This window comes from Drosophila serrata, unplaced genomic scaffold (assembly GCF_035046125.1).
Source record: "Drosophila serrata isolate PLE 108 unplaced genomic scaffold, ASM3504612v1 contig_272, whole genome shotgun sequence".
In the NCBI taxonomy this organism is placed as follows: domain Eukaryota; kingdom Metazoa; phylum Arthropoda; class Insecta; order Diptera; family Drosophilidae; genus Drosophila; species Drosophila serrata.
In genome coordinates this window covers 6,996,083-7,020,806 of record NW_028257170.1, presented here as the reverse complement: position 1 = coordinate 7,020,806, position 24,724 = coordinate 6,996,083, and the positions used below count along the sequence as shown (strand labels likewise).

Here is a 24,724-nt window from a genome sequence, read left to right as displayed (position 1 = left end):
GATGTGCATAATTAATCTAAGCTGCCAAATAAACGCAATAACTTGTTATGAGAGTGTTATTATTAAACTGTTATTTTTTTCCGCCTAAAACTGTGCGAAAAGTGAAATAGATTCGAACTCTTCGCCAACTGGGCGCACGGGAATGCACAGTCTGGCAACGCTTCTGACTTTAAGTCTCGAGGTAGCCTTGCCAGACATTTGTGTGTGGAGCTCTTCGTGTTGCCAGACTTTTATCGAAGTTTCGCCAACTTGGGGGCCGCAAGCGAGTTGGCATCCCCAGCTGTGCATATATACAAAATTCATTGATTTTGTCAACGTAAAACACACAGCGGATAGCAGGGCAGCGAAGCAAAAACAGCGACCATAAGGCCAGAGTGAAGTTAACTGAATTAGAAACGCTGGAGCTGCAAGTGCACGGCTGCAATGCTAACCGATTGAGTCCAAGCGTAGGCAAGTGGCCGCCAATCAGAACGCTGCTCCCAATCAGAAGTGGCAGAAGAGGGGGGCCCAGAGCGAGCGAAAAATACGGATACACGGGGAAAGGAAAGGCGAACGCGAGGCGAAAAGAAAATAGGAGAGAAAAACGAAAAAGCGGCGGCGGGGGCAGGAGAGCGACCGGACGATGCAATAGGAGTGGTGCGCGGGGGAAAATGACCACCAGCTCTGTGCCAGCGACGACGGACTAACGGAGACGACCGCAACGGCCGTAAAATGCCCCGGAATGCCACTTGCAGGACAAGTGGAGGTTGCGTAGCGAACGGCAACGGTAATCAGGATGAGGAGGGAGAAGCAAACAATAACAACAGCAGCAGCGGTGATGCAGGAGGAGGCGGCGGCGAGGGCATCGTCAAGCAGGAACTGGAAGCGGCACCGCCGGTATGCCACCGCAAGTCGGAGCGGCGGAGAGTGGCGCGGGATATCTTTCTGGTCTTCGAGGAGCAGTCGACGCGGCGACGCGGCAAAGGAGCGCGCGGCAAGAACACGCGGGCCAAGCAAAAGTTCGGACATCTCAAGGTGGCCAATACGCCGCGGATCAGCAAGAGTGTGTTGCGCGAGATCAAGACGGAACCAAAGTGTAGCGCGGGCCCGGAGCTGCCGCCCCCTGAGCCACCAGCAGCAGTTGCTCTTCCTGCCGCACCAACTGTCACTCCCGCTCCCATTACCGCTTCCAGTCCCGCTCCTGTGAATCCCATAATGCCGCCAGTGCCGCGTACGGCTGCCGTAAAACTCGAAACCAAAACAGCCGCGACGACGGTCACTGCATCCAATGTGGTGGCGCCCCGGAGAGTCAGTCCAAAGCCCAAGGCTCCACGCGCAGTGGAGGAGGAAGAGGAGGAGAAGCAGGTGCCAGCAGCTACTGCCCCGCGGCCACTCACCACACCCATACCTACTGAAACTCCCACTAATCCCAGTTCCAAGCCCTCTCCCAGTAGTAATGGCTCTGCAGTTGCAACGCCCAGCGTCAATCCCATCTTCCTCTGGGTCAAGCAGGACGACACCCGCATCGTGGAGGTGCGCTGCGAGGACTACGACAAGCGGAACCGCATTCGTCTGACCAAGACCACAAATGGCTGGCGTTCCATGCCGCGAACCGATGCTTCCTCCACGCGGATAGTTAAATTCTTCCACGGCTCCGCCGCACCCTTGATGAAGGTCAAGCGCGAGCAACACCAGCACCAGCGCCACGGGGACGACGAACAAGAGGAGGAGGCACAGCACCTGGAGGAGGCACAGCACCTGGAGCTGGTGACCCAACAGGAGCACGAACACGAGGTGGAGCAGGAACCTGAGCACCAGCCACAGTTGCCTGTCATTGCTCAGAATCTGCTGCAGGACTGGGAGGACAGCGTCACCCAGCTGCCGGACGAGATCGAAGACGAGGAGCCGGAAGAGGAGGAGGCTGAGGAGCTGCAGCTGGATGCGGACCATGCGGATCAGGTGAATGGTCACCTGATCGAGAATGTGGTAGTGCTGCCATCTGGCCAGCAGGCCTGTCCATCAGGGACGCCCTGCTTTGACGGACTTTTGGACAGCGAGGAGACTAATGCCTCGACCAAGGCCACAAAGACCAACACGCCCACATATCAAAGCTCCACGCCCTCGCCGCTGGAACTGCAGCTATGCCCCAAGACCGGTCTGTTCCTACCCAAGGGTGATATTGCCCTGATCCAGGTCCCTGACGACGACGCCATTCCGGCTGAGCACGGGGAGGAGGAGGATAAACCGCTGCCCATAGCGATCCATGATTCCGCGGAGAGTCTCGATGCGAATACCAAGAATCTAAAGGATCTACTGGACGATGCCGATGATCTTCTGCAGAACTGCAGCAGTGATCACGGGAGCAGTGGGGCGGATTTGCTGGACTCCCTGGTGAAGCGCAGCTGCGAGGATAACCTCGTCCAGGAGACCAGCAGCGGCGGGTGCAATAATCCGCAGAACACCTCCACCTCCTCCACCGGCGACGAACTGAGCTCCTTCTGCGTGCCCGATCTCGGCAAGGATCTACCCAGCATCCTCAACATGGACAATGACGACGACGCGCCCAAGTGCCTGTCATTTAATGAGGCTGGCGAAATCGAGGGCCTGAACGGAGAGCTCTTCCTAGGAATCGAGGCATTCGAGAAACAGCAGGAGGCGGTGGCCGCCGAGCCAGAACCACAGCCACCCACTCCAGCCACTGTTGAGATGACGCAAACCCCAACGCCCATGACTCCCACGCCAGAAAAGGAAAAGGACAAAGCCAGTGGAGTGGACGAGACGCCGAAGGACCTGAGTTACAAGAAGCGCGAAGAGGTGTGTCCGCCCTCCGAGTCGCGCAGCCAGTGTGCAGTGACCTCCAGCTCGGATATACTCAAGTCCCCGGAACGGGACCTGCAGCTGCAGGCCAACTCCATCCCGGCCGAGGTGGAGACCACCTCGGAAACTATTAAAAATCTCATCCTGGAGCAGTTCCTCAAGCTGAACAATAGCAATAACAACCCGCAGCAGGCGGAGCCCATGGATCTCGGCAAAGCAGGACGCGAAGGCAAACTGGAGACAGTAGTGATTGACGACGAGGAGGAGGAAGAAGAGTCGAGTCAGCCGCTCAAGAAGCGTCCGAAAGCCAGCATCAAGATGGACAAGGATCCGGATGCCCTTACCCAACTGAAGATGCTGATTAGTAACCCGCAGTGGAAGGTCCCAGACCCGATACTCGTGCCAAAGGATCGCCTCGGTGCCGTGCTGGCCTCTCCAGCCCGTGAGATTCCCCTGCTGCTGACCACCAGGCCGGAGTTGCGTCTTCCGGAGGCCTTTGCCTATCCGGAGATCATTCAGAATCCCAACATTCTCGTGGTGACCATGGAGCAGCTAGAGGCCATACTCAAAACGGAGGCGGAGCAAGCGGCAAAGGTGACAAAGGAGCCAGATCCAGTGATTGTGGTGCCTTGCAGCAAGGCGAGGAGTCCCAGCCCGAAGCAATCTCAGGCCAAACCCGTGCCGGCTCAACCCAAGCCCACAGCAGTGGCTCCTGTGGTCCCCACTCCGCCCTCGCCAGCGGCGGATTCCAGTCTTTCCACGGATCTGAATGCCACTACGCTGGCGCTACTCCAGCAGATGCTGTGGCTGCCATACTTTGGCCAACTGTCGCAGGAGTTCTTCAAAAACATCAAGGATCCACTGGGGCTGCAAAGGAAGTTCATGAGCAATCTGCTGCCGCTGTACAACAGCCAGTTCGGATTGCAGCATCTGGACGAACTGTACAAGCAGTGCATGAAACAGAAGCCGCCAGAGGAGCAGCAGCCCAAGGTGCCCACTCCCGCTCCTCCAGCGGCGGCAGCTCATGCTCCACCTCCTTCAAGTGCAGCCAGTGGCGCCACCACTGCCTTCAACGGGTTCACCAATCCTGTGGAGCTGGCTCTCATGCAGAAGCTGTTGCAGCCGCAGTTGCCGCAGTTCCTTAATTGGGAGGCTTCCAAGGAGGCATCATCCTCATCTTCCGCTGCATCCTCGCATCATCATCAAGAGCACAAGCGTCCCAGGAGGGAGCCGGAAACGGAAACCATTAGCAACTTCACCAAATCAAAGGTGGCGTCAGGTGACACGAGTGTAGCTGCTGCTGCCGCTCCTGCGCCCGCCGCCGTGCCTGCTCCAGCACCCGCTGCCGCTCCACCGCCAGCTCCGGCAGAGCACAAACCCAGACTGACCATTAAATCCCTCTCGAATCTGCTGGAACCGGAAGCGAATGTGGTGTCCCTGCTCAACGTGCCCTTTGACGGTATGCGAGGGCGTTCCTCGATGCACAAAACGGCTCCGGATCAGGGCAAGGAAACGGTAACCGGCGGACGCACACTTCGGTCCAGCAAGGCATGCGTTACCTACAATCCCCTAGAGCAGGCCAAGCAGTTGCAGCAGCACTCGTCCGTCGGCTCCCAGCAGCAGCGAAAGCGTGGCAATATGCTCGCCCAGGATCACCAGCAGCAGCAGCAACAGCAGCATCTCGCCGAAGCGGCGGCCGCCGGTGCAGCCGGATTGGATGCCAACTCGGCGCTGTGGCATCCTCTCTTTGGAAGGTGAGTAGTTATCTCGTTTCGTGGTTGCTTTACCTGTTTTTAACACCTCTTCAAACCTTTCCAGCAATCCCAAACAGGGCTACAATAGCCCCTGGCAGTGGACCACAGTGACGGCCACTGGCGAATGACAGTCAAGCCGGGCTCATAAGGAGCCACCATCACCTGCAGCGGGATCAAGGACAACGGCCAGCTACGAGGAGCAGCAACAGCAGCAGCAGCAGCACCATGAGTATAGCAACTACCATGCCGTGGCCAAGCAGCAACAACATCAGCAACAGCAATCACAACTTCCAGCAGCCAACAATCAAAATCACAGCAACAATAGTAGCAACAAGTTTTGTTATCCCACGGCGGCGGCCATGGAGAATATGTTCCAGAGCAATCAGATGGCGGCCGCCGCCGCCGCACGCGAATCGCTTCTCAATTCGTATTTGTATCAGAAGGAGAGCGATGCCAGCAACAACTACATGTCGGCGGAGCAGGGCTACTGGCAGCAACATCAACAGCAGCACCAGCAGCAGCAACAGCAGCAGCAACAGCAGCAACATCACCATCAACAGCAGCAACAGCAGCAACAACACCAACAGCAGCAGCAGCAACAGCATAAGCAACTCCAGCAACAGCAGCAGTGGAGCGGCAGCAGCACCAACCAAAGGAGCAACAACAACTATGCCAACAATTATGCGGCGGCAGCAGCTGCCTCTATGTACATGCAACACTTCAATCCCTACATGCAACAGAAGGCGGCCCTGCTGGCAGAAAAGGCCGCCCAGGCGGCGGCAGCCGCTGCAGCGGTGCAGAACAGCAACGGGAGCAACAGTAATAAGCACGGACGCTTCGGTGGCGACTATGGCTAGGCAAGAGAAAGGATCACAGAGAGGATCGCATCCCCATCAGCAACACTTGCATATTAAACATAAACACACATATAGGCATACATATATAACACTTATGTGTAATATTAATAACTATATATATTTAGAGGCGTCGTATATAGGCCGTTTTTACCGCCAGGAATTGGTAAAGGATAAACCATGAATTTTCCTTTAATTTAATATATACACAGGAACAGCAACAGCAACAAGGTAACCCCGAAAGCAACAACAATAATTTATAAACAAAACAAAAGCGAGAAAACCGAATGAAAGAAACAAAAACTTAAATTGAATTAGTAAAAATTTGTTATTGGTAGTTTGTTAACAAAAAACAAAACAAAAAAAAGAAGAAAAACAAATAAGAAAATGAGACAAAAAAAAACTAAACAAAAAATATTGTAGAAGAGTGAATGGCAAAAAAGAAGTGGAAAAACCTAATTATTGTATTATTGTTAACCAAAATCTATTATTATTATTATCTCAAGCTGCGTTATATTATTATTATTATTAACTCGTGCGTGTCTGTATATAGCGTTTTTATCTAGATGTATTACCACTTAGTGATCCCCTTCCCCTCCCCCAGATCCATCTATCCCAAATCCCCAATCATCTCGCCAGGACAATCCTCGATCCTTGGGCCCTTACCAAAAAAGAAAACGAAAACCGCAGCGCTAAAAGGCAACAACAACCAATTTTGTATTCATTCCGAAATGTGTTTTTCTTTTTTGTTTTTACTATGTAGTTATATTACGCTGATTATATTATTTATGAACACGATGCAAGGATAACCCCTTAACATGTGCAATCTAACATTTATGTTCTCTAGATACAAAAAAAAAAAACAAAAACAAAAACAAAACCAAAACACAACAAGAATCACAAAACTTATTAACGCGAAAATGGCAAAAAGCATGAACATGAAAATGGACAAAATAAAGAGCAACCCTTTTAGAGAATTTCGCTGATAAAGGCAACAGAATAGCAAAAAGATCACGACTTTTTCTCCAGCACGGGCGGATTAGATGATTAAGGGTGAATGTTGTGCTGGATGGGCAGCACCTTTTTCGTCACTCATCTGTTAGAGCTTATTTCTATTTCAGAGGAGCTGAGCATCTTCTAAGGCGAAAAAATAACGCTCTTAATATCATATCGAAAATCGTAAGCTTTGAGATATCGAATTTGCAGATATCAAAAAACAGATCAATTAACGTAAAAATGTTGATATTATCGAAAAATATCGTAAATATGATTGACAAACACTAATAGGAAATATTTTTAGTACTTGAAACAATGCTTTCATTTCATAAATATATATAATCATATATTGGCTTTTCAATTTCCAGTGTATATGTATAATAGGCATATATAAAAGTTAATTTCTGTATAAATACGCAACTTTTGTTTCTTAACAGTTATGTTTACACATTTTGCTTAGCATTTAGTTATATCCACGCTTAAAGTAGGAGCTCCCATCTAAAGCATTTGAAATGCACGCGTGCGAATGTTTGTATCTGTGGAAGTGGTTGTGTGTGTGTGTGTGGTTCCTTTGTTGCTTTGTGCTCTCGGCTGGCTCCCGTTCCGATCCAGTAATGAGATCTACTCGATCTGACGGCTGGCCTCTTGCAGACGCGCCACCACGCCCTGATAGAACTTGATCTGCTCGGCAATGAAGTTCTTCAGCGTATGCTTCAGATGTGTATCCCGCTCGCTCTTGAAGTGACTCAGCTCTGCCAGCACCGTGTAGGAGACAATGTCGGTGCGCCGATTCACGTCCTGCATCTGGGCGTTGTTCATCTTGCCCTCAGCAGTTGATCGTTCGCAGTCCTTGCGCTTCTGAATTGCGCCCTTGTGGGTGGAGAAGATGTCCGGAAAGCAGCTGAGAACCCCCCTTTTTTATATAAAGAAAATAAAGAATTAGGTTAAGGATTGCCTTGTACATTAAGAGATCTAAATCTTACCTGTAGATATGCAGTCGATCGGAAAGTGGAATCCAATCGAACTTTGGCTGGTCACCAAAGGCTTGGCCAATACCTATGAAAATTCCACCGATGCGGCCTACGCTCTCCGACAGCGGAACAGCGTTCCTGGTGGGTGCTCGCCTCTCGTCAATGGCCAGAGCCTTGGCCAGATCGGAGAGTCCATCGCCGATGCGCTGGAATTCCTTTTTACTCTGCGTCATCGAGCGCTTGGCCATGTCGTTGGAAATGTTATTTAAATTGCGAACGGCCACGTCCATGCTGTGAATGAACTGCACACCGCTCTCCAGCTGGGCGTCCACCTTGGAGTGCAGTAGATTCTTGTCCGGAGGCGAGATGGCCAAGCAGTAGTTGACACCCATGTAGGGATCACGCTCCGCCTTGCGCTTGCCCGACTTCCAGATCTTTTCATCGCGGCAGGTGAGGAAATGATACCAGACCTCGCACTTGGAGATAACCGGATGGCGGCACACCCAGTCAACGAACTCCTGCAGCTGGACGCGCCGATGCTCCACAAATTGCTCTTCATAGCGCCCAGAGATCTGCTTATCCGGTAGCGGTGGCACTGGAATCAAACAGAACTTGTCCACCAGTCGCTCGTGCAGCCAGTCAAAGTGCTTGTAGCGACGCGACACCTAAAAACGAAAGCGAAAACCGAGATTAGATATAACCAATTAATTTTGAAATGTGACACGAAATGTGGGACGCAGCGGAGACGGGGGTTTGTTGCTGAATCATCATACCCAGCGGTGGTGGCAGAAACAGAAGCAATCATCGCACATTGGTGGCCAGAGAATAGCCCCAACAAAGAAGTCTTTAAATTATATGAGACCGATTACGAAATACTCTTTAATTGTCGTTGAACTTTTCTTTATAATCTCACATTCTGTACTTTCTAACCTCTCCTCTTTCTCTATGCAACTTCAAGTTATGTAAACTGCCACTGCATCTTCGTTAATTGCTCTTCGACTTAAGGAAAGGTCACCCATTGGGGTCTCGGACTGCAATTAAGTGCGAAAACAAAGGATTGGTCGGCGTGCCAGTTACTCAACCCAAAGTCACCCTTGGGCAGACGAAAAGGAACACCGACTGAATGACTGACTGACACACACAGAGATTTACTGAGGCGGGGGGAATTTATCGCATTGCGTTGTTAATCACGGCGGGGCGAGATAGCAAACTTACGGATATGTTGTTGAAACTAGGCGTCAGCTGGTAGGCTATGAACGTCTTCATCCCCTTGAACTTGGACTCCTTCTTGGGACTGGCAACCACAACTGAATAGGGCGAGTGGTTCTGTGTCCACTGGTAGATCGGTAGATCCTCCACCTGAGTAATGTAGGCGAGCTCACACTCGGGTATCTTCTCCTTGGTGCTGGACAGACCGAGGATATAAGAGTCGGAGCTCTTGGCGAACATGCCCTTTTTGACGGTGCCTGATGCTCCGGCTCCAGAGACGGAGGCCAGTGATTGGGCGTCGTCATTGTTGGGCGCGATAGGTAGATGCTTGTTGTCATAGTCACTAGTAGAGTGGGACATGCCACTGGCTCGTGCTGTTTGACCCGCGTTCTTTTGTCCTGGACCGATTTCCGAGTATGTTTCGTTGTCATCGCTCCAGTCGTCCTCATCGTCCCAGTTGCTACCATCATCGTCTGCGGTCTGATCGTAGCGAGGCAGTGGCGGTGAGGCAAACGGATCAGGCACTTGGGGAACCGCAGCGGCGCCACTGGCGTTCAGCTTTTGGGCCTCCGCCGCAGACATTACCTCCACGTAGGCGGCGGGGAAGAGCCCAATCTGGCCACGGGCGTTCTTTCCCTCCCACCAGCCCTCGCCCACATCGCTGCGCGTTACCGAGAGCACATCACCAGCAGCGATCGACAGCTCCGAGGAGCCCGGCTCGCCGCTGAAGTCGTACATGGCGCGCACGTACGAGGTCATCTTCCAGTTGGACTTTTTTATGCGAATTCCACGAGTTCCGTATGCACAAGGCCCATAAACAGAGGAAAAATAATGTTGCTTATTCTTTGGATCTGAATCACCAACCACCAGTGTGGGATAACGACAAAAATACTAGTACCAGTGTGAGCAGTTTCAAATTATGTAAAATGCACGGTCACACTTAACAAAAATTTCACTAAAATACTGGTTTCCTTACTTTGCTTTGTTATATTTATTATTTATTTTATTTATGACATTATTATTATCATATTATCATTTCCCTTTTTTGGTTGTTCAAAGCTAATTTTACGAGCTATGTACAATAAACAGTTAAGTTTCAATAACAAAGTTTTTTATTTTATTGATTTATCAAAGTTTTATTCGTCGTTTTTCAGAAATGCACTCTTGGTTCCCTCTCTATACCTTACTTAAATATATAAATTAAATGTTAATGGTATATTTCGGTATTTTTTAAACAAACTTGGTAGAATGTATTTTTGTCAGCCGGACGGTATAATTAATGTAAAATTCCGCGGTCACACTAAGCTCTACGTGTTATTCATTTCTTAATTGCGCGTTGCTTTAATTTGTGGTGAGCAAAACAGGAACTGTGCGACGTCGGCAGTTGTGCAATAATTGTTAATAACCGTCTGCGTGAATCTCGTTCCATCTGGCAAATCACTTTTTGCAGGCTGCCGCGGCCATAGCAGATACTCCTCTTCTTGTAGCCGTGCCCGTGCCCTTCTCCAAAATGAATCGACAGGCAAAATTGCTGGTCTTCTGCCTGTTTGTGGGCCTTTTTTCCTTGAACTTGTGCGATGATGGTAAGTAAATATTTTTCAAAATCAAAATCGTAGTCGAGCCCTCAATATGTACAAATTGTAGAAGAACAAGAAGAAATTGTTAGGTACATACGCACACATGTGCAGCCTGGCAGGCACTTGCATGTGTGTGCGAGTGTGGGGTTTTTTTATGTCAAAGAAGAATCCGATATTGAATATCAATTCCCGGCCATTTTCTCTTTTTCTCCGGCTGGGGGTAAGGTTCAAATTAACGTATGCACATTTTACAAGTTCCGGTAATAATTTGTCGGAACCCGCTTGTAATTTTCCATTACACTTGTCCATGTTTTGGTATTTGCTATTTGGTTACAAACACCACAAATTTCTCCCAATCCCCATCTTTGTTACGTGCATTTTTCCAATTTAAATGTACGATGGACACAGTGTAATTACCCATTGAAATAATGACTCATGCTCCAAGCTCCACGTACATGCATACATACATACAGACGACTTCTTTCCCCCTGATAAAGTTGTTATTAATAAATCAAATAAATGCTAATCGGTCGTGCATTTTTGTTTCCTTCGGGATCCATATTTCCTGCAAACTTCGAATGATAAGGGCTTTTTCCAAAGAATAAAATAAAATATTTCTTTGAATTTTTTAAGCATTTTTTATATACTTTATATATAAATGTGCAGCTTTTAGCTAAGGTTATTATTTCCTTTAACATTTACCAATGTATGTCGATATAATGTAAAATAAATGTAATCATCCAGAATTAAAACAAATTAGGCTTTACTCATTTTATCCGAAGTAATGATAACTCGATTTTATGATTATTCTATATTTTAGTAACCACTACAACTGTCGTACCCAAACCGACTTCCTCAGAGGCAACTACTGTTCCAGTTCCGGCTCCGGACAACACCACTACTCCATCGGTCCCAACAACCACCTCAACTAAGGCACCAGACACGACTACTCTTCCACCGACCACAACAACCACAACGGAGAAGACGACAACGGTGCCCACCACCCCATCTACGACTACTCCGACTCCTCCAGACACTACAACAACCACAAGCAGCACGACCCCAGCTACTACTACCACTACTACATCGACCACACCCACGCCGCCTTCAAACTCAACGACCACGACCCAGCCGCCCCATACATCGACAACTCCGGCTCCAAAGCCGCCGTGCGGCCGCTTTGATGGATCCTCATTCATTGGAGGCATTGTGCTCACCCTGGGCCTACTTGCCATCGGACTGGTGGCCTACAAGTTCTACAAGGCCCGCAACGAGCGTAACTACCATACCCTTTGAGCCGCCACCGCCTTCACGTCGGCCTTCAATGCGGCAGCCGGAGCGGCGGCGGCCAGCAGCAACGCCGCAGCCACAGATGCGGAGCGTGTGCGGTTTGTCCAGCCATCCATACCGCTGCGATCGCCGCCGGCGCAACCGCCTCCGCCGCCACCCAACTCAGGTGGTGGCAGCGGAGGCGGAGCGGCGGCAGCTCCGCAGAATTGCTCGCCGTCTGCCCGGGACCGGCTGCTGCACACGTAATTTAGAAGCGGGGAATACTACTACTACACATTACTACAATATTACTGCTATCCAAAGAGCCAAGCACCCAAACCAATCCAATTCAACACAACAGTAGAGTCAGGTTTTAAATTTCATGATAACCCCCAGAGCGGATTCAATGCGAGACAGATAGGAGGAATGAGGTGGCTCCTGATTCTTGATAACTTTCTTATCGGCCGACACACACAATATTTGTCCACATCCATATATGCGAGAGGTACTTTTCTTTTTGCAAAACCACCAGTTTATCAGCAACTTGAGCGGATGTTCAGGGGAGCCCGAGATCCAAGGGCGAGCGTAAAGTGAACAGATAAATGAATAAATAAAACGAAGTCATGTGAAAAAGGAGGATAAGGAGCAGGAGGAAAGAGACTTGAGGAGAGGAGAATGAACAAATAACAGCAAATATGTGAGACTGCTTGAGATAGCGAGAACAGTGGACATAACATAGAAATCCGTAGGAATGCGGCTGGCTGGCGACGGCTTTGTTTCTGGGATTCAATACATATAGAGCTACGAAGGGAATATATAAATTTTGATTATATTTACACGGATTTTGAAAAACTCGAAAAATCAATTCATTATATAGGAACTAAGAATATTTACTACCTTAACGAGCTATACAAAAAACGAAACAAACAAAAAAAGCTTAAAAAAAGAAAAAACGAGAATCGCGTTTCTAATTCCTCCCTTAATGTGCATTTTTTTTTTGTTCCCCCCTCTTTTTGCCTCGTAAAATAACGTTCTTTTCGCCCACTTATCGATTCTTCTGCTAGGGTAGGGAGGTGGCATTGCAAAAATCAATAAAGCGACCCGCCGCGATGCACAGCAACAGGATACATGGCGGGACATGCGTTTATATGCAATATATAAATACATAAGGTCGAAGGAGGAGCAAGGATACACAGAGTAGAGAACAGAAGCCCCAATGTTAATGCATATACGCAATGTTGAATATTTTGTACTAGGATTGAATCTATACATATGAATTACCATTACCTTTGCCCGCTGCTTACTGTTGGCTAAATAATACAAATATTACACCTTTGAAGCTACAAAAATCGAACACAAGAACCCGTCAATGAACTCTGTGCACATGAAAAATCTCATAAGTATATAAGCTAAAATAACCCAATCAATGAATGTATATCCAGTAAATCACTCAGCCGGCTTACTAATATATATATATATATATATATACATATATAAATATATCTATGTCTGTATATCGTGTACAATAATAAATATTTTAAACATTTAAATCGGTCTTTATTAGCCTTCATCATGCCATCAGGTTGTTATTTGGAAAAGCCGTATCTTTGATGGAATAAATTCTATTTGAGCCCAGAGTTTCAAGGTCGGAAGCTATCGTGACGATCAGTTCTGTACGTGTAAACACCAATTAATCGCTTATCCTGCCATTAAGACCCTGTCTATGTTGATTTTAAAAATTAATGTTTTTTTTTTATTAAAATTAGGGAACATTTTAACAACTACAATATATTTTATGCGCTAAGTTTCTTCAACTTTTTCGGGGTCTTCAGTTTAAGGGATTCCCCACCGCTAGGAGGTGCCTTTCTCTTTAGATTTTCTTTCGGTTTCTGCTGGGTGGCCTTCTGGATTGGTTTGTTGATTTTGGGGGCTTCCCCTTTTTCTACTTTAGGCTTCTGCTGCTTATCTTGCTGTTTGGGCATTATCGGAATCTTCTTCTCTCCTTGGTTCTTATTCTTTTCAGGAGTGGATTTGCCATTCTTGGCCTTGGGCTTGGTCTTTCGCTTCGTCTGGGTGTTGAAGCGCAGTATCAGTTCCGTGCCGGCCAGACTCAGCTTTTGTTTGATGGCCTTGCGTGCATCGTGGGTCGATGGCAGGGTTACGGTCGCCGCACTCGCGTCACGGAACTTACCCTTACCCGGCTTAATTTGAATGTCAACTGCTTCGGCGAATAGCTGGCGCACCTGAGCCACCGAGGCGGTCTTGGGCAAATTGGTGATGACCACGGACGAGGTAAAGTTGCGCTTGCCCTGCAGCGCCTTCTTGCTGGCGCGCTTCATCAGGCGCTTGGTTCGCCTGTTCTCCACAGAGGTTTGCTTGCGGGTGACGAGCTCGTTGATGAACTCCGCGGAGTCGGTCTTGGGCAAAGAGATGTAGAATCCCTTGTATTCGTCATCGGTCTTAATAGAGGTCTTGAGGTCCTCGTGAGCCTGATCGCGTTCTTTCTGGGATTTGAACTCCACCAGGCAAAAGCGAGCATGCTTCTGTCGAGGCTTCAGTGCCTTCACCACCAGCGGATGCAGCGCCTTCACCTTGGCATTAAACTCATCCACATCCAGGGGCAGTTTCTTGGGAAAGCGGACGTAAAGCCGGGTGCCCCTCAGCTGCTCGTACTTGCTGTGGATCTGCTCGTCTATGACCTCCGCCCGACTCTTGGGTGTAGGTTTTGAATTCTCCTCCTCGTCGTCATCATCATCGGATTCTGTTGAACTGGCGGCCAGGTCTAGTTCGCTGTTTTCCTCCACGCCGGATGCCTCAGAGTCGTCCTCATCACCGGATGCCTCAGAGCCTTCTGCTGACAGTTCTTCGTCATCGGATACCTCCGAGTCTTCCGCCAGTACTTCCTCCTCCTCCGATGCGCTTTCCACCTGTTTTTTCTTCATGTTTTTCCAAATAAACGTGCTTAAGTTATTAAATCGTGCAATTCGTTCGCACGTGTAGAACTAGTATGACCCTGTCACCCTGTGACTAAAATACCATCACCATACTTCATTATAACAGCTGGCAGTGCCGTTAAGTTGGCAGTCCTCTTTATTTATTTACAAATTTTTGTCTGCAGCATGGCCTCCTCGGGAAATCCTTGTTTTTGGAACGAATTTGAATTAAAAAAGCCACCGTTGGTGACACTGCAAGTGGAGAACACAGGATTCGGTGGGTAGCCAACACCAGATAGCAAGATTTTTCACTTACACTTCCTACACTCCACAGCCAAGCATGTCTATGTGGATATCAACAGGTTCCTCTTGCAACAGTGCGGAGAGCAGGAGACGAAGGAGTTCGACGAAACGGCGGCGTTAATTGGACGACTAATGGCCCGCCGGAAAAACTCGTTTCGAAATGTTCCGGGCTTCCGTACTGTCTGCAAACTAAACGCGGCTCTGTGTCGGTTGTTACGTTTGGATTTGGCCAGGGATCTGGAACAGTTCCGAGGCACTCTGCCGGATGTATGTGATGGAGATTCTGACGGGGTCTTGCCCACGCGCAGCAGCTTCCAGTTCATTCTGGTGCGGCTTCTCAGCTTCTATCATCTCCACGAACGAATCCGGGAATGCTGCATCAGCGCAGCCACGTATTTCACCCAGCTCCTGCGGAATAACTTCTTTATGGATTTTGTCACCCTGTTGCTGGCAGCCATTGCCAAGATCAATAAGCTGAGCACCCTTCAGGCGAGCCACAGTGCCGATCTCTACAACAGATTATGGCCACAAGTCCACAATTTTCCGCAAGTGGAAAAGCACCGATTTCTAATGGATAATCAGGATTTACCTGCAAAATTGAGCTCACCTGTGAGTACCAAGGAGGTAACATCACCCACCCCTGCTCCTGTTCTAATGAAACCAAAAGAAGTCGTGACCAGAGTGGAAAGAGCCAAGTCCGATGTGGGTACAGTGATAGCCCGGAAGGAACCAAGTAATACTTTAAGATCTGCGAAGCCTAAATTCAATGCAGCTGAAGTCCTGGCCACTGTTGAGGATGCCCAGCGCTTTATTGCCCGGGAAACCAAGGCCAGGAATCAGAATCCTCCGCCAGAGAACTACCTGACAATGAGGATCTCCAAGCATGAGTGGCTTGCGGCCCAGACCCTTTTTCAGCGTAAATTAGGCAAAGATCCAGCCAAGGCTTTAAGTATATTTCGCAAGTTTATTATAAGCAAAATAAAGTAGAGGCTCAAAAGTTTATGCTTACGTACAGGTCACCATGCCATCTACCAGCTGTAAACGCTTAAGACTCACAACGCGACGCTGTGGATTCGGATTGGTCGTCTGTGGAGAAATTGAAAGCCAAGTTCAAATCAACATCAAATTGAAAAACAAACACTTTACCTTGACAAACTTTTTAAAGTTTTTGCGGCCACCGTAGTTGTTGCTTGCCGATCCATTCAGAGAAGCCGCATCTACTGCGTCAGTGTTGCGAGTGGTGGTGATGTTCAGGTTGCACATGCGCACCTGAATGCCATCGTTCATGGCGGCCAGCCATTTTAAATGCTTCTTCGAGTCCTCCTCCTCTGGATCCGGATCTTCTTTAAGAGATTTTTCCAGCTTGGCTCCAGCAAGCGATGACATTTCCACGCTCACATTCGCCTCCGATTTGATGTCACTGTCGTGCAGCCTGCTGCACGATAGCCAACCACTTACATCCACTTTTCGGGGCTGCTCCTTGCGCTGTGGTACTATATACTTGGATTTTGCCTTTTCTATTTCCGTTTCCGGACAGAATGGCTCGGTCTGCACAAAGTCCTGGTTGACAGAACCGCTTTGCCGCTCTTCCGAGTTGTTAAAGTTGAAGAAGCCGTCGTTGGAGTCGTCGTTTGTCAGTTCCGTCTTTTTCTGCTTCTTTTTATTGCTATCCGCGAAGTTGAATAAATCTTCGCCGTCATCGCTATCACTTTCGTTTAGTAGCTCCAATCGGGGCCGCTTACGGGACTCGGTTTGGGACTGGGAAGGATGCTGTGATTCCGGGGAGGACTCCTGCGGCTGAGACTTCTGCAGGAAATTGATCACATTTATTCTGCCGGGAGGATTGTTGGCCTTAGCCGCTGACTTTCTCTCCACTGGCTTTTGTGGTGTTTTGGAGAATTGGAAAAGCTCTGCTGCATCGTTGTCGTCCTCAGGATCAAAAGCAACGGGTAGAACGGGACGCTTAGTTTGACCTATGGGCTTCTCTGCCTGCTTATTTGTTATATTTTTGGCCTCCGTGTTGGCTTTTAGGCGTGGTGATGTCCTGGTTACTGCCGATGGCATTGGCTTCTTTGTGGCCAACTGGGCGTTGTCTATGAGTTCCGAATCTGCCTTGTTCCTGGTTTCTGGAATGTTGACCCCACGAGCTGACGATTCTTTTGGCTTCTCGGCATCATTGTTGTTCTCCTCATCCGAGGAATCAATACAAAATACAGGAGTGACTTTCTGTTTCAAATGTTTTTTTTGCGGCACTGGTGCGGGAGGTTCATCCTCATCGGAAGAATTTACTTCTATGGCATTATTCTTTTCAATTCTCATTGGTTTTTCCTTGAGCATAGGTTTGGCTCGCTTTGAAGCGGCTTTTTCCTGCTCCTCATCCGAAGACTCCAGTATTACGGCATCAAAATGGCGCTTTTGGGCCGTACGCTTGGAGGTCACGGGCTGCTGTGGGACCTCCGATTCGGGCACAGTCAACTCTGAAATGATCTCCGCACAGGATCGACCTACACTCCGTTCGGTGTTGGGCGCCAGGATCGAGGAGTTGAAGTCCATCGAGGAGGTCACAGATTCTGTGGTAGGCAGCGAATCGTTAATGAACTTGTGCCCTGGATTGCAGAACTCCTTGATGGAGCAGTGTAGCAGCGCCATGCCAATCTCGTACTCCTGGATAACCCGCAGACCGGCCTGTTCCAGGATCTCTACAGAGGAAATGACAGATATTACTCGGCTACATGAACTTCACGCGCTTACCTTGAATACTATTCAAACTTTCAGTGGCCTGGGACTGTGTTGATGGCACGTATTGTATTACTATAACATCCTTCTTGGTCAGAAAGTTTTTGCGCACCCCGGATTTGAGATCTTTGCAGGCAGCGCCAGCTTTCTGGACAACTGCCCCGTAGATCTCCAAGTGTTTTCGATTCATGAAGACGAACGTCTTGCCGGCAAATAGGGTGGTGCGTTCCGGTCGCCATTTAACATCCATGTTAGTGGGCTGGTAATCCTTGGGCTGTGGCCAGCCCTCCTTCACGTGGGTTCGCTGTGCTACCTGCAGCAACTTTCGCCAGAAGGCGAAGGTAACAATAGGCTTGTTCTCCAGCAGAGCGTGTAGTAACTTCACCGTGACCGAGGCTTCGTTCATGGTGAGATGCGAACACTCCTCAGTCCAATTTAGGCTAACGACTCCGCCCAGGGGCTTCAGCAACTCCTCCAGTTCCTGGACCTGAGGTCGCGTCAAAGCCGAGGCCGTGGTCACCAGCTTTAGCTGTGACACCTGCCATACGCTAGTGTTTCCCCCGAAACGCAAACTAATACCCGCAGTTAGCGGGGTGCGTATCCTTGTTGCGATCTTCTTAGCATCCTTGCCATTCCGTTGGTAAATGAAGGTGCCATACCTGGAGTCCAGGTCCTCCACATGGAGGGTTTCATCATCGTTTCCGGATAAATACAATTTGACATGGGTGCGACTTACACTGAGGTCCTCCTGAATTATTAGGTCCGTGGAGAGACGACCGACGGTATATACAGACTTACAGGGCAACAAAACGAACTTTTCCTCATCTGTGGGGAAGGTAAAGATTTCAATTAAACAATGTAACGCTTATGACCTTTTTAACGTGCCTTTGGATAAAACAAACATAATACAAAAATCACGAAATTGCGATGGAAGAAAACACAACTTTATTTTGTTTTGCCTTGGTGTGACCGTGCCAAGAGCGCTTAAATATACCGCCAAGTTCAGCAGGATTCCTTCGGACTGAGTTGGCAGCACTGTTCAGAAGAAGAAAATTTTTCAGCCGGTTTGTTATTGTCGGTTAGTGGCCTTAAAAAATTAAAGAAAATCAAGTTTTTCGGAAATAAATGTAAGTGAATCCACCTGCAACCATGGCTCACCTGACCGGCACCCGTGTCAGCACCTTCAATGAGAGCTTCCTGAACGAGAATGAGCACGACTCGAATGCCGTGCTCATGGAGCTGGACAAGGGTCTGCGTAGCGCCAAGCAGGGAATCCAGTGCGAGGCGATTGTCCGCTTCCCGCGTCTTTTCGAGAAGTACCCATTCCCCATCCTGATCAACTCTTCGTTCATCAAACTGGCCGAGTTCTTCGTCAGCGGATCGAATCTCCTGCGCTTCTGGGTGCTGCGAGTCTGCCAGCAGAGCGAGAACCACCTGGACAAGATCTTAAACATTGACAACTTTGTGCGTCGCATCTTCATGGTGATGCACTCCAATGATCCGGTGGCGCGTGCCCTGCTTCTGCGCACCCTCGGCGCAGTTTCCCGTGTTATTCCCGAGAAGCAGCAGGTTCATCATGCCATCCGCAGGGCCTTGGACAGTCACGACACCGTCGAGGTGGAGGCGGCCATTTATGCCAGCAGCTGCTTTGCCGCGCAGTCTAGTTCGTTTGCCATCAGCATGTGCGCCAAGATTTCAGACATGATCGAGTCGCTGCAGGTGCCGGTACCTATGAAGCTGCTCCTAATTCCCGTGCTGCGGCACATGCATCATGACGCCACCACAGCATCCCTTGTCAGTAGGTTGTGCATGGATCTGCTGCCAAAGTATCCCGCCCAGAGCTTCGTTGTGGCCATTATAGACACGCTTACCCAGTTATCCTCACGCACACTAGTTGGTGTGCCCGGCCAGCTGGAGGTTCTGTTGGACTTCATGCAAGATCTTCGCACACCCGTACGCGTCCAGGTGCTGCGCTCATTCAACGAGCTGGCGGGTAGACAGAGCGTGGATGCCTGGCCCAAGCCAGCGATTGAAGCATTAATTGGCAGATTCGAGCTGTGTACTAATTCCCAGGAACAGTTCCTTTTCCTCTCGATTCTGCTGAAGCTCAGCGAGTGCCCGCTCACTTGCCAGCAGCTTCTAAGGGAGCACCGTGGGGCGTTGCTTCAACTTTGCATCCAGTGCATCAGCAAGCTGGACGACTTAACCACAGCAACCCAGGCCATGGCCGTGCTTGCGGTCCTCGGGGCCTTTGGACTCAAGAAGAAGCAGGAGAGCGGCGTGCAGCAGGTGGAAGATATTTTGCACATGGTTAACCTGCACATGGAGGGATTGCTCCTCTGCACGGCGAGGAGGGCGGAGTGCACCAGGGATCTTCGGCGGGTGCTGACCTACGGCATAAGGATCACGCAAGCGAATGCTGAATTCGGGACTTCATTCATCGAAATTGTGACCAACACACTGGGTGACAAGGTAACCTATCCGCCGGCCAACGCGGAGCTTATGTGTGAAGCTTTGGTTGGACTCTGTGAGCACTTTCAGCTGCGCAAGTATGCCTTCTCCACAGCGGAGGGATTGGTTGGTGAGGACGACAGCAATGCCATGGATACCGATGAGCCGCCGCCGTCAAAAGTGAACCCCATGCTGTCCCGCCTGCCGCTAATCCTGCACAAGTTAAACAGCATCATTGAGAGTCCGCAGAACTGCGAGCAGCAGGTTAAAACCGTAGAGATCCTCAGTGCTCTGGTACTGCTGACAACAATGGGATGTTATTTGCCGCAAAAGGTGACCAACATTTTCGAGAAGTGCTTGTCCAAGCTGAATTGCTGGACGCTGTACAGGATTGCACGCACTGCCAGTCGTTATGGCCATCACTATGTGGTTGCGCACATATACACGAAGATTTCTCAGATGGTGATCATCGATCACATGCACTACTTCCTCGTGGCGCTCTCGCAAATCTCGCAGGCCGAGTGCATTCTCAACTATGGACTGGATTACGCCGTCATGCGGGATAACAACGCACTGCAGGCACCACCAGAAAGTTTGATGCCGCTGATGAAGCGTTTGGAGAATGCCAGCAATCTTTACCAGCAGGCTCTGGCTAGCCTACGAGCTTGCTCCTCGCCTCAGCATCCGTGCACCTTTCAGCTGGAGTATCTAAAGATACGGGCACAGTTTCTGCAGACCTTGCTTCTCGCGGTGACTGTGAAGAATGCCCAAGTGATTGTGCCGCCGCCTGCCATCGCCGGAAGTCTGGCTCAAAACTCAAGGGACTACCTGCAGAAGTTCGGCCATGTTACAAATCAGCTGCGTAAGCTGGTCAAGGCTCTAAAGGCCTGCGAGGAATCGTATGCTAGGCTCTACAAATCCTCTTTCGATGCCGACCATGTGACACTAGAGTTTCTGCAGGTAGCTGAGTTCCAGTGTGCTCTCTTCGCCCACATCATCGAGTCTATCTGCTATGCCACACCACCGGAACCACCCGTCTTTCTTACCACTGGGGATCACCCGGAGACGCGGTACTTTGCGGCCAGTTGCCAGCGTATGGCGCAGATGCAGAAGAACCTGCCACTGGAGCCAGCAAATGCAAAGACCATCAGCAATCGCCATTTGGACGTCATTATAGCCCAAATCGAAATCATCACCAAGACGCCACTCTGCCTGCCGCGTTACTTCTTCCAGATCCTACAGTCCACACAGATCAAGCTGTCGGTAAGTCCGCAGCCTAGGAGCGCAACTGAGCCGGTGAATGTCCAGTCGGGCAGTAACCTTGTCATCAAAGTGGAGGGTGTACTGCAGCATTTTAGCAAACAGCAGAAGCACTTCCGACGGGTTGAGTCCGTCCAGTTAAGCCTCACATCTCAGCTAATTACCCCTCCGCCGAGATCGATGCAGGACCAGCTATCTAAGCCGGGAGCCAACGACACCGTAACCCTCAATCAGATTGTGAAGCCCCAGCGCGATTTTCTCTCCGGGAGCTTTTTGCTGCCCATCTCTAGTGGTGGTCACTTTCAGGTGACACTTGAGACGTTTGTTGTGGACGAGAACGGGATCACCTGGTGCACAGGTCCCAAGTCCTCGATGGTGGTCCGGGTGCTGGAGGATCCCAGCAAACCATCGGCGCCAGCGCCAAGCACCTCCCAAGCCGTGGGACAGACGAGAAGGTTTTAAAAGCTCTTAGGCTTAATTTTTAAAATTGAATATTTTTGTAATAATAATATTAAATGTTAAGTAATTATTGTACGATACAGATTTAAATTTGAACCGAAGGTTTTATTTTATCGTATTAAATTGTATACGAAAATACCTTAAGCAGAAATTAATCTTCTTTCGTCAGTCCCTTTCATATCGTATTTAATTAGATTAGATTGTATCAAATAAAATTAATTAAATTTGAATTAAAAATTATTCTCCATAGTATTTCTTTTTTGTAGAGATAAGCTTTTTTAGTGCCTTCCGCTTCCGGTGGCATTTTGGGCTCTGCGCAGCCACGGTCACACTGCGCTGATTTGTTTTCATTAATTCTTTTTGGCGAACAAAAAAATTGGAAAATGAGACAGCATTTGGGGCACTGCAACTTGTAAGCAACGGGCAGCACAGCATCGGCATGCCACACCAGCGGAGCAGCACCACCTGGCTAGCGTTGTAGCGGACTCACCGTACAGACGCCTCGCCGAGATTCATTCACACTGTGCTTACCGAACCCACCTCCGCCCGACAGCAAGTGGTTCCGATCCAATCCCGATCCGATCTCCGCCTGTCGCCCATTTCGCCCCGCGGGCGACGAATGTAAATTTTAATTGAAGCCAATTGAGTGCGCACACCCGAAAACACGCACTGCATCGCATCAATCCAAAGCCAAAAGCCTCACCGTAGGGCTCTTCCTTTGACACAAGATTCCGCGCTTAACCCTGTTCAGCGGCGGTGGCGGCGGCAATAAATGGACATAATTGCTCTAATTGGACAGAGCAGCAGCAGTGGGATCGGCAGTGGCAGCAGCAGCAGTGGAGGAGCACCGGCACAAGCAGCACCCCCCCGGACAATAGGATGGCGCAATTCACACTGTGAGTATATGGTTATCAGTGGGCACCCACGGACTCCCCCGGCAACCGCTGGCTGTCAGTAGTGAGTGGGGCTGAGCTTCTGCTTTGTTTATCTATTGACGGTGCCGCCGACGCCGCGTCGCCGTGTATTATGCAAGTGGAAACCGAAATCTAAAACCCAAACAAGACAAAACTAATACGTAGATCATGAACCATTACCATTTGCGGCTCTCCAACTCAATTATGTAGGTACAACAAACATAGCGCGCCGCCGGGCAGTGGCGATAGTACGCGCGTCGACTGCGATCACGTACCGCTGTGCTCTATTAACGATGTCCAGCTCCGGTTCCTGGTGCCCGACGACCTGACAGAGGTGAGTGGTGGTGGAATGATTCCATCTCCCTGTGATCCGGTATCCCTTGTTTTCTTCCTCCCCCTTTCTCTCTCCTTACACACAGGTGCGCCAGCTGTGCCAAGAATGGTTTCCAATCGACTATCCACTCTCATGGTATGAGGATATTACCTCAAGCACGCGCTTCTTTGCGCTGGCGGCTGTATATAATCTGGCCATAATTGGTTTAATCGTTGCCGAAATCAAACCCTATCGAAATGTCAACAAGGAGGTAATAGCCAATAAGAGTGATAGTGATGAATTGTACACCAGGCTGAGCGGTTTTCCCATGCAGGACAAGGGCATTCTGCCGGACTCGATGGGTCGCACCGCCGACGTTGGCTACATACTGTCGCTGGGCGTTCATCGCTCCCACCGCCGCAACGGGATCGGATCGCTGCTGCTGGACGCCCTCATGAACCACTTGACGACAGCCGAACGGTATTCGGTGAAGGCGATCTTCCTGCACACGCTGACCACGAATCAACCTGCCATATTTTTCTACGAGAAGAGAAGGTATTCGTATTCGTAGTCGTAGTTGTCCGGTTGTGTGCGTGTCATGGGTCTATTAACCCCGTTTTTCTGTTCCAGATTCACGCTACACTCGTTCCTGCCCTACTACTACAACATCAGAGGCAAGGGCAAGGATGGCTTCACCTATGTGAACTACATCAACGGCGGCCATCCGCCCTGGACATTATTATATCCTTTTACCAAATACCACAACTGGCTAGCTTGTTTCGCTTTCGTTTTTATGATTTCCCTATACTTTTGGTTGCCCTCTTAACTCTCTCTGCACAGATCACATCAAGCACTATGCCTCCAAGGTGCGCCATACGAGCAGCCTGTGCGCCTGGGTGGCGGGTCGCGTTCAGCAGGTGGTGCGTTGGTTCTACCACAAGCTCCTCACGCGCTTCAACTTTATCGAGTGAACTGGGGACACGTTTGCCTTTGCATCCTTCCCAGTCACGGTGACATTATGTCATTCTGTTGAGCATAAACAAAAACAAAAACATTTATATGTACACTCACCACCCTACACACAGACACACCTTCATTATAAATGTTAGGCAACAATACACACCCGCAGAGAATCATTAAGTTTTTATACGAAAAGAGAAAGAGATCTAGCAAAGAACAACTCGAGGAAAGCATAAGTTGACAGTTGTAACATATAATTCGGATAAGTGTATTATTACGTTTTAATGAAGATACCTATTTCTGTTCGTTCACTGCTGTAAATAGTCGAACCATGTTTTTTTGTTTAAATTTCCCTATTCCTATTTTTGAATGTTTAGTTTTTTACGTTTTACGTCCTAAGTTTCACGCACAAGACAGTCATTTATTTAGTTTAGCCGAAAACAAAGATGCTCATGCTTTATATTGATTAATTTATGAAATTTGCACGTAAATATATAGCTTTTGAACTGAGAGAACGAATAAATTACGATTTAAACTACCCAAAACTACCACAAAGGAAGATAAACAATTTTAAAAACCAAACTCTGTTCGCTGTTTCTATATAGTATTTTGTAAAAGTATTTTAATGATTATATTGTTTTTTTCGCAGCTAATTCTGATTACGTTTAGGCACAATTTATCTAGCAAATTGTAATATTTTTTAAAATAAATATAAAAAACTTGTAAAGTTACAAATGACGGTGTTTTCTTTTAACTTATTAATTGAAATTTATAAGGTTAAATAATGGCCAAAATTGACATTTTTAAATATAATTTTGATCATACATTTGTGGGAAAATTAAGAATTATTTGCACAACCAATTAAAAACAAAGTTAAAAAGCGTCAATACACATAAGTTTTTAATTTCCACGAAAATTATTTGAATAATAATTTATATTTTAGTTTATCTTACAAAAATAAAAAGAATT

The 24,724-nt window shown here is 48.6% G+C and overlaps 9 protein-coding genes across 10 annotated transcripts; 6 read left to right on the top strand and 3 right to left on the bottom strand.

Moving 5' to 3' along the window:
- The first annotated feature begins 215 nt into the window (after window positions 1–215).
- LOC110190578 (uncharacterized) lies at window positions 216–6,413 on the top strand. The gene is made up of 2 exons (XM_020961166.2): window positions 216–4,550; window positions 4,615–6,413. Exons 1-2 carry the CDS (start codon window positions 712–714, stop codon window positions 4,676–4,678), a joined length of 3,903 nt encoding a protein of 1,300 aa, XP_020816825.2. The 5' UTR covers window positions 216–711; the 3' UTR covers window positions 4,679–6,413.
- LOC147643523 (uncharacterized) lies at window positions 4,910–6,413 on the top strand. The gene has a single exon (XM_086833284.1). It carries the CDS (start codon window positions 4,910–4,912, stop codon window positions 5,405–5,407), a length of 498 nt encoding a protein of 165 aa, XP_086689410.1. The 3' UTR covers window positions 5,408–6,413.
- Window positions 6,414–6,719: 306 nt separating this feature from the next.
- Window positions 6,720–9,924, bottom strand: SH3PX1 (sorting nexin 33-like protein SH3PX1). The gene is made up of 3 exons (XM_020961109.2): window positions 8,587–9,924; window positions 7,384–8,036; window positions 6,720–7,313 (listed from the first exon to the last, which is right to left on the bottom strand). Exons 1-3 carry the CDS (start codon window positions 9,337–9,339, stop codon window positions 7,022–7,024), a joined length of 1,698 nt encoding a protein of 565 aa, XP_020816768.2. The 5' UTR covers window positions 9,340–9,924; the 3' UTR covers window positions 6,720–7,021.
- Window positions 9,735–12,976, top strand: vsg (visgun). Its single transcript, XM_086833283.1, has 3 exons — window positions 9,735–9,931; window positions 10,031–10,163; window positions 10,978–12,976. Exons 2-3 carry the CDS (start codon window positions 10,091–10,093, stop codon window positions 11,451–11,453), a joined length of 549 nt encoding a protein of 182 aa, XP_086689409.1. The 5' UTR covers window positions 9,735–9,931; window positions 10,031–10,090; the 3' UTR covers window positions 11,454–12,976.
- Window positions 12,485–14,368, bottom strand: LOC110190598 (uncharacterized). Its single transcript, XM_020961192.2, has one exon. The coding sequence runs from the start codon at window positions 14,366–14,368 to the stop codon at window positions 13,220–13,222; it is 1,149 nt and encodes a 382-aa protein (XP_020816851.2). The 3' UTR covers window positions 12,485–13,219.
- Window positions 14,369–14,493: 125 nt separating this feature from the next.
- Window positions 14,494–15,662, top strand: LOC110190518 (uncharacterized). The gene is made up of 2 exons (XM_020961051.2): window positions 14,494–14,636; window positions 14,694–15,662. The coding sequence occupies exons 1-2, from the start codon at window positions 14,546–14,548 to the stop codon at window positions 15,647–15,649; spliced, it is 1,047 nt and encodes a 348-aa protein (XP_020816710.2). The 5' UTR covers window positions 14,494–14,545; the 3' UTR covers window positions 15,650–15,662.
- nbs (nibrin) lies at window positions 15,127–18,422 on the bottom strand. Its single transcript, XM_020961050.2, has 5 exons — window positions 18,284–18,422; window positions 17,414–18,223; window positions 15,809–17,361; window positions 15,676–15,748; window positions 15,127–15,605 (listed from the first exon to the last, which is right to left on the bottom strand). The coding sequence occupies exons 1-5, from the start codon at window positions 18,300–18,302 to the stop codon at window positions 15,574–15,576; spliced, it is 2,487 nt and encodes an 828-aa protein (XP_020816709.2). The 5' UTR covers window positions 18,303–18,422; the 3' UTR covers window positions 15,127–15,573.
- Window positions 18,422–21,805, top strand: defl (Integrator complex subunit 7). The gene has a single exon (XM_020961048.2). It carries the CDS (start codon window positions 18,548–18,550, stop codon window positions 21,569–21,571), a length of 3,024 nt encoding a protein of 1,007 aa, XP_020816707.2. The 5' UTR covers window positions 18,422–18,547; the 3' UTR covers window positions 21,572–21,805.
- Window positions 21,758–24,490, top strand: Naa60 (N-alpha-acetyltransferase 60). Of its 2 annotated transcripts, XM_086833282.1 has the most exons (6): window positions 21,758–22,464; window positions 22,693–22,816; window positions 22,902–23,066; window positions 23,130–23,350; window positions 23,426–23,537; window positions 23,635–24,490. In XM_086833282.1, exons 1-6 carry the CDS (start codon window positions 22,448–22,450, stop codon window positions 23,764–23,766), a joined length of 771 nt encoding a protein of 256 aa, XP_086689408.1. In that variant the 5' UTR covers window positions 21,758–22,447; the 3' UTR covers window positions 23,767–24,490. The 2 variants fall into 2 exon arrangements, with proteins under 2 accessions (XP_086689408.1, XP_086689407.1); XM_086833281.1 differs by having other exon boundaries at window positions 22,902–23,350.
- The last annotated feature ends 234 nt before the right edge of the window (window positions 24,491–24,724 follow it).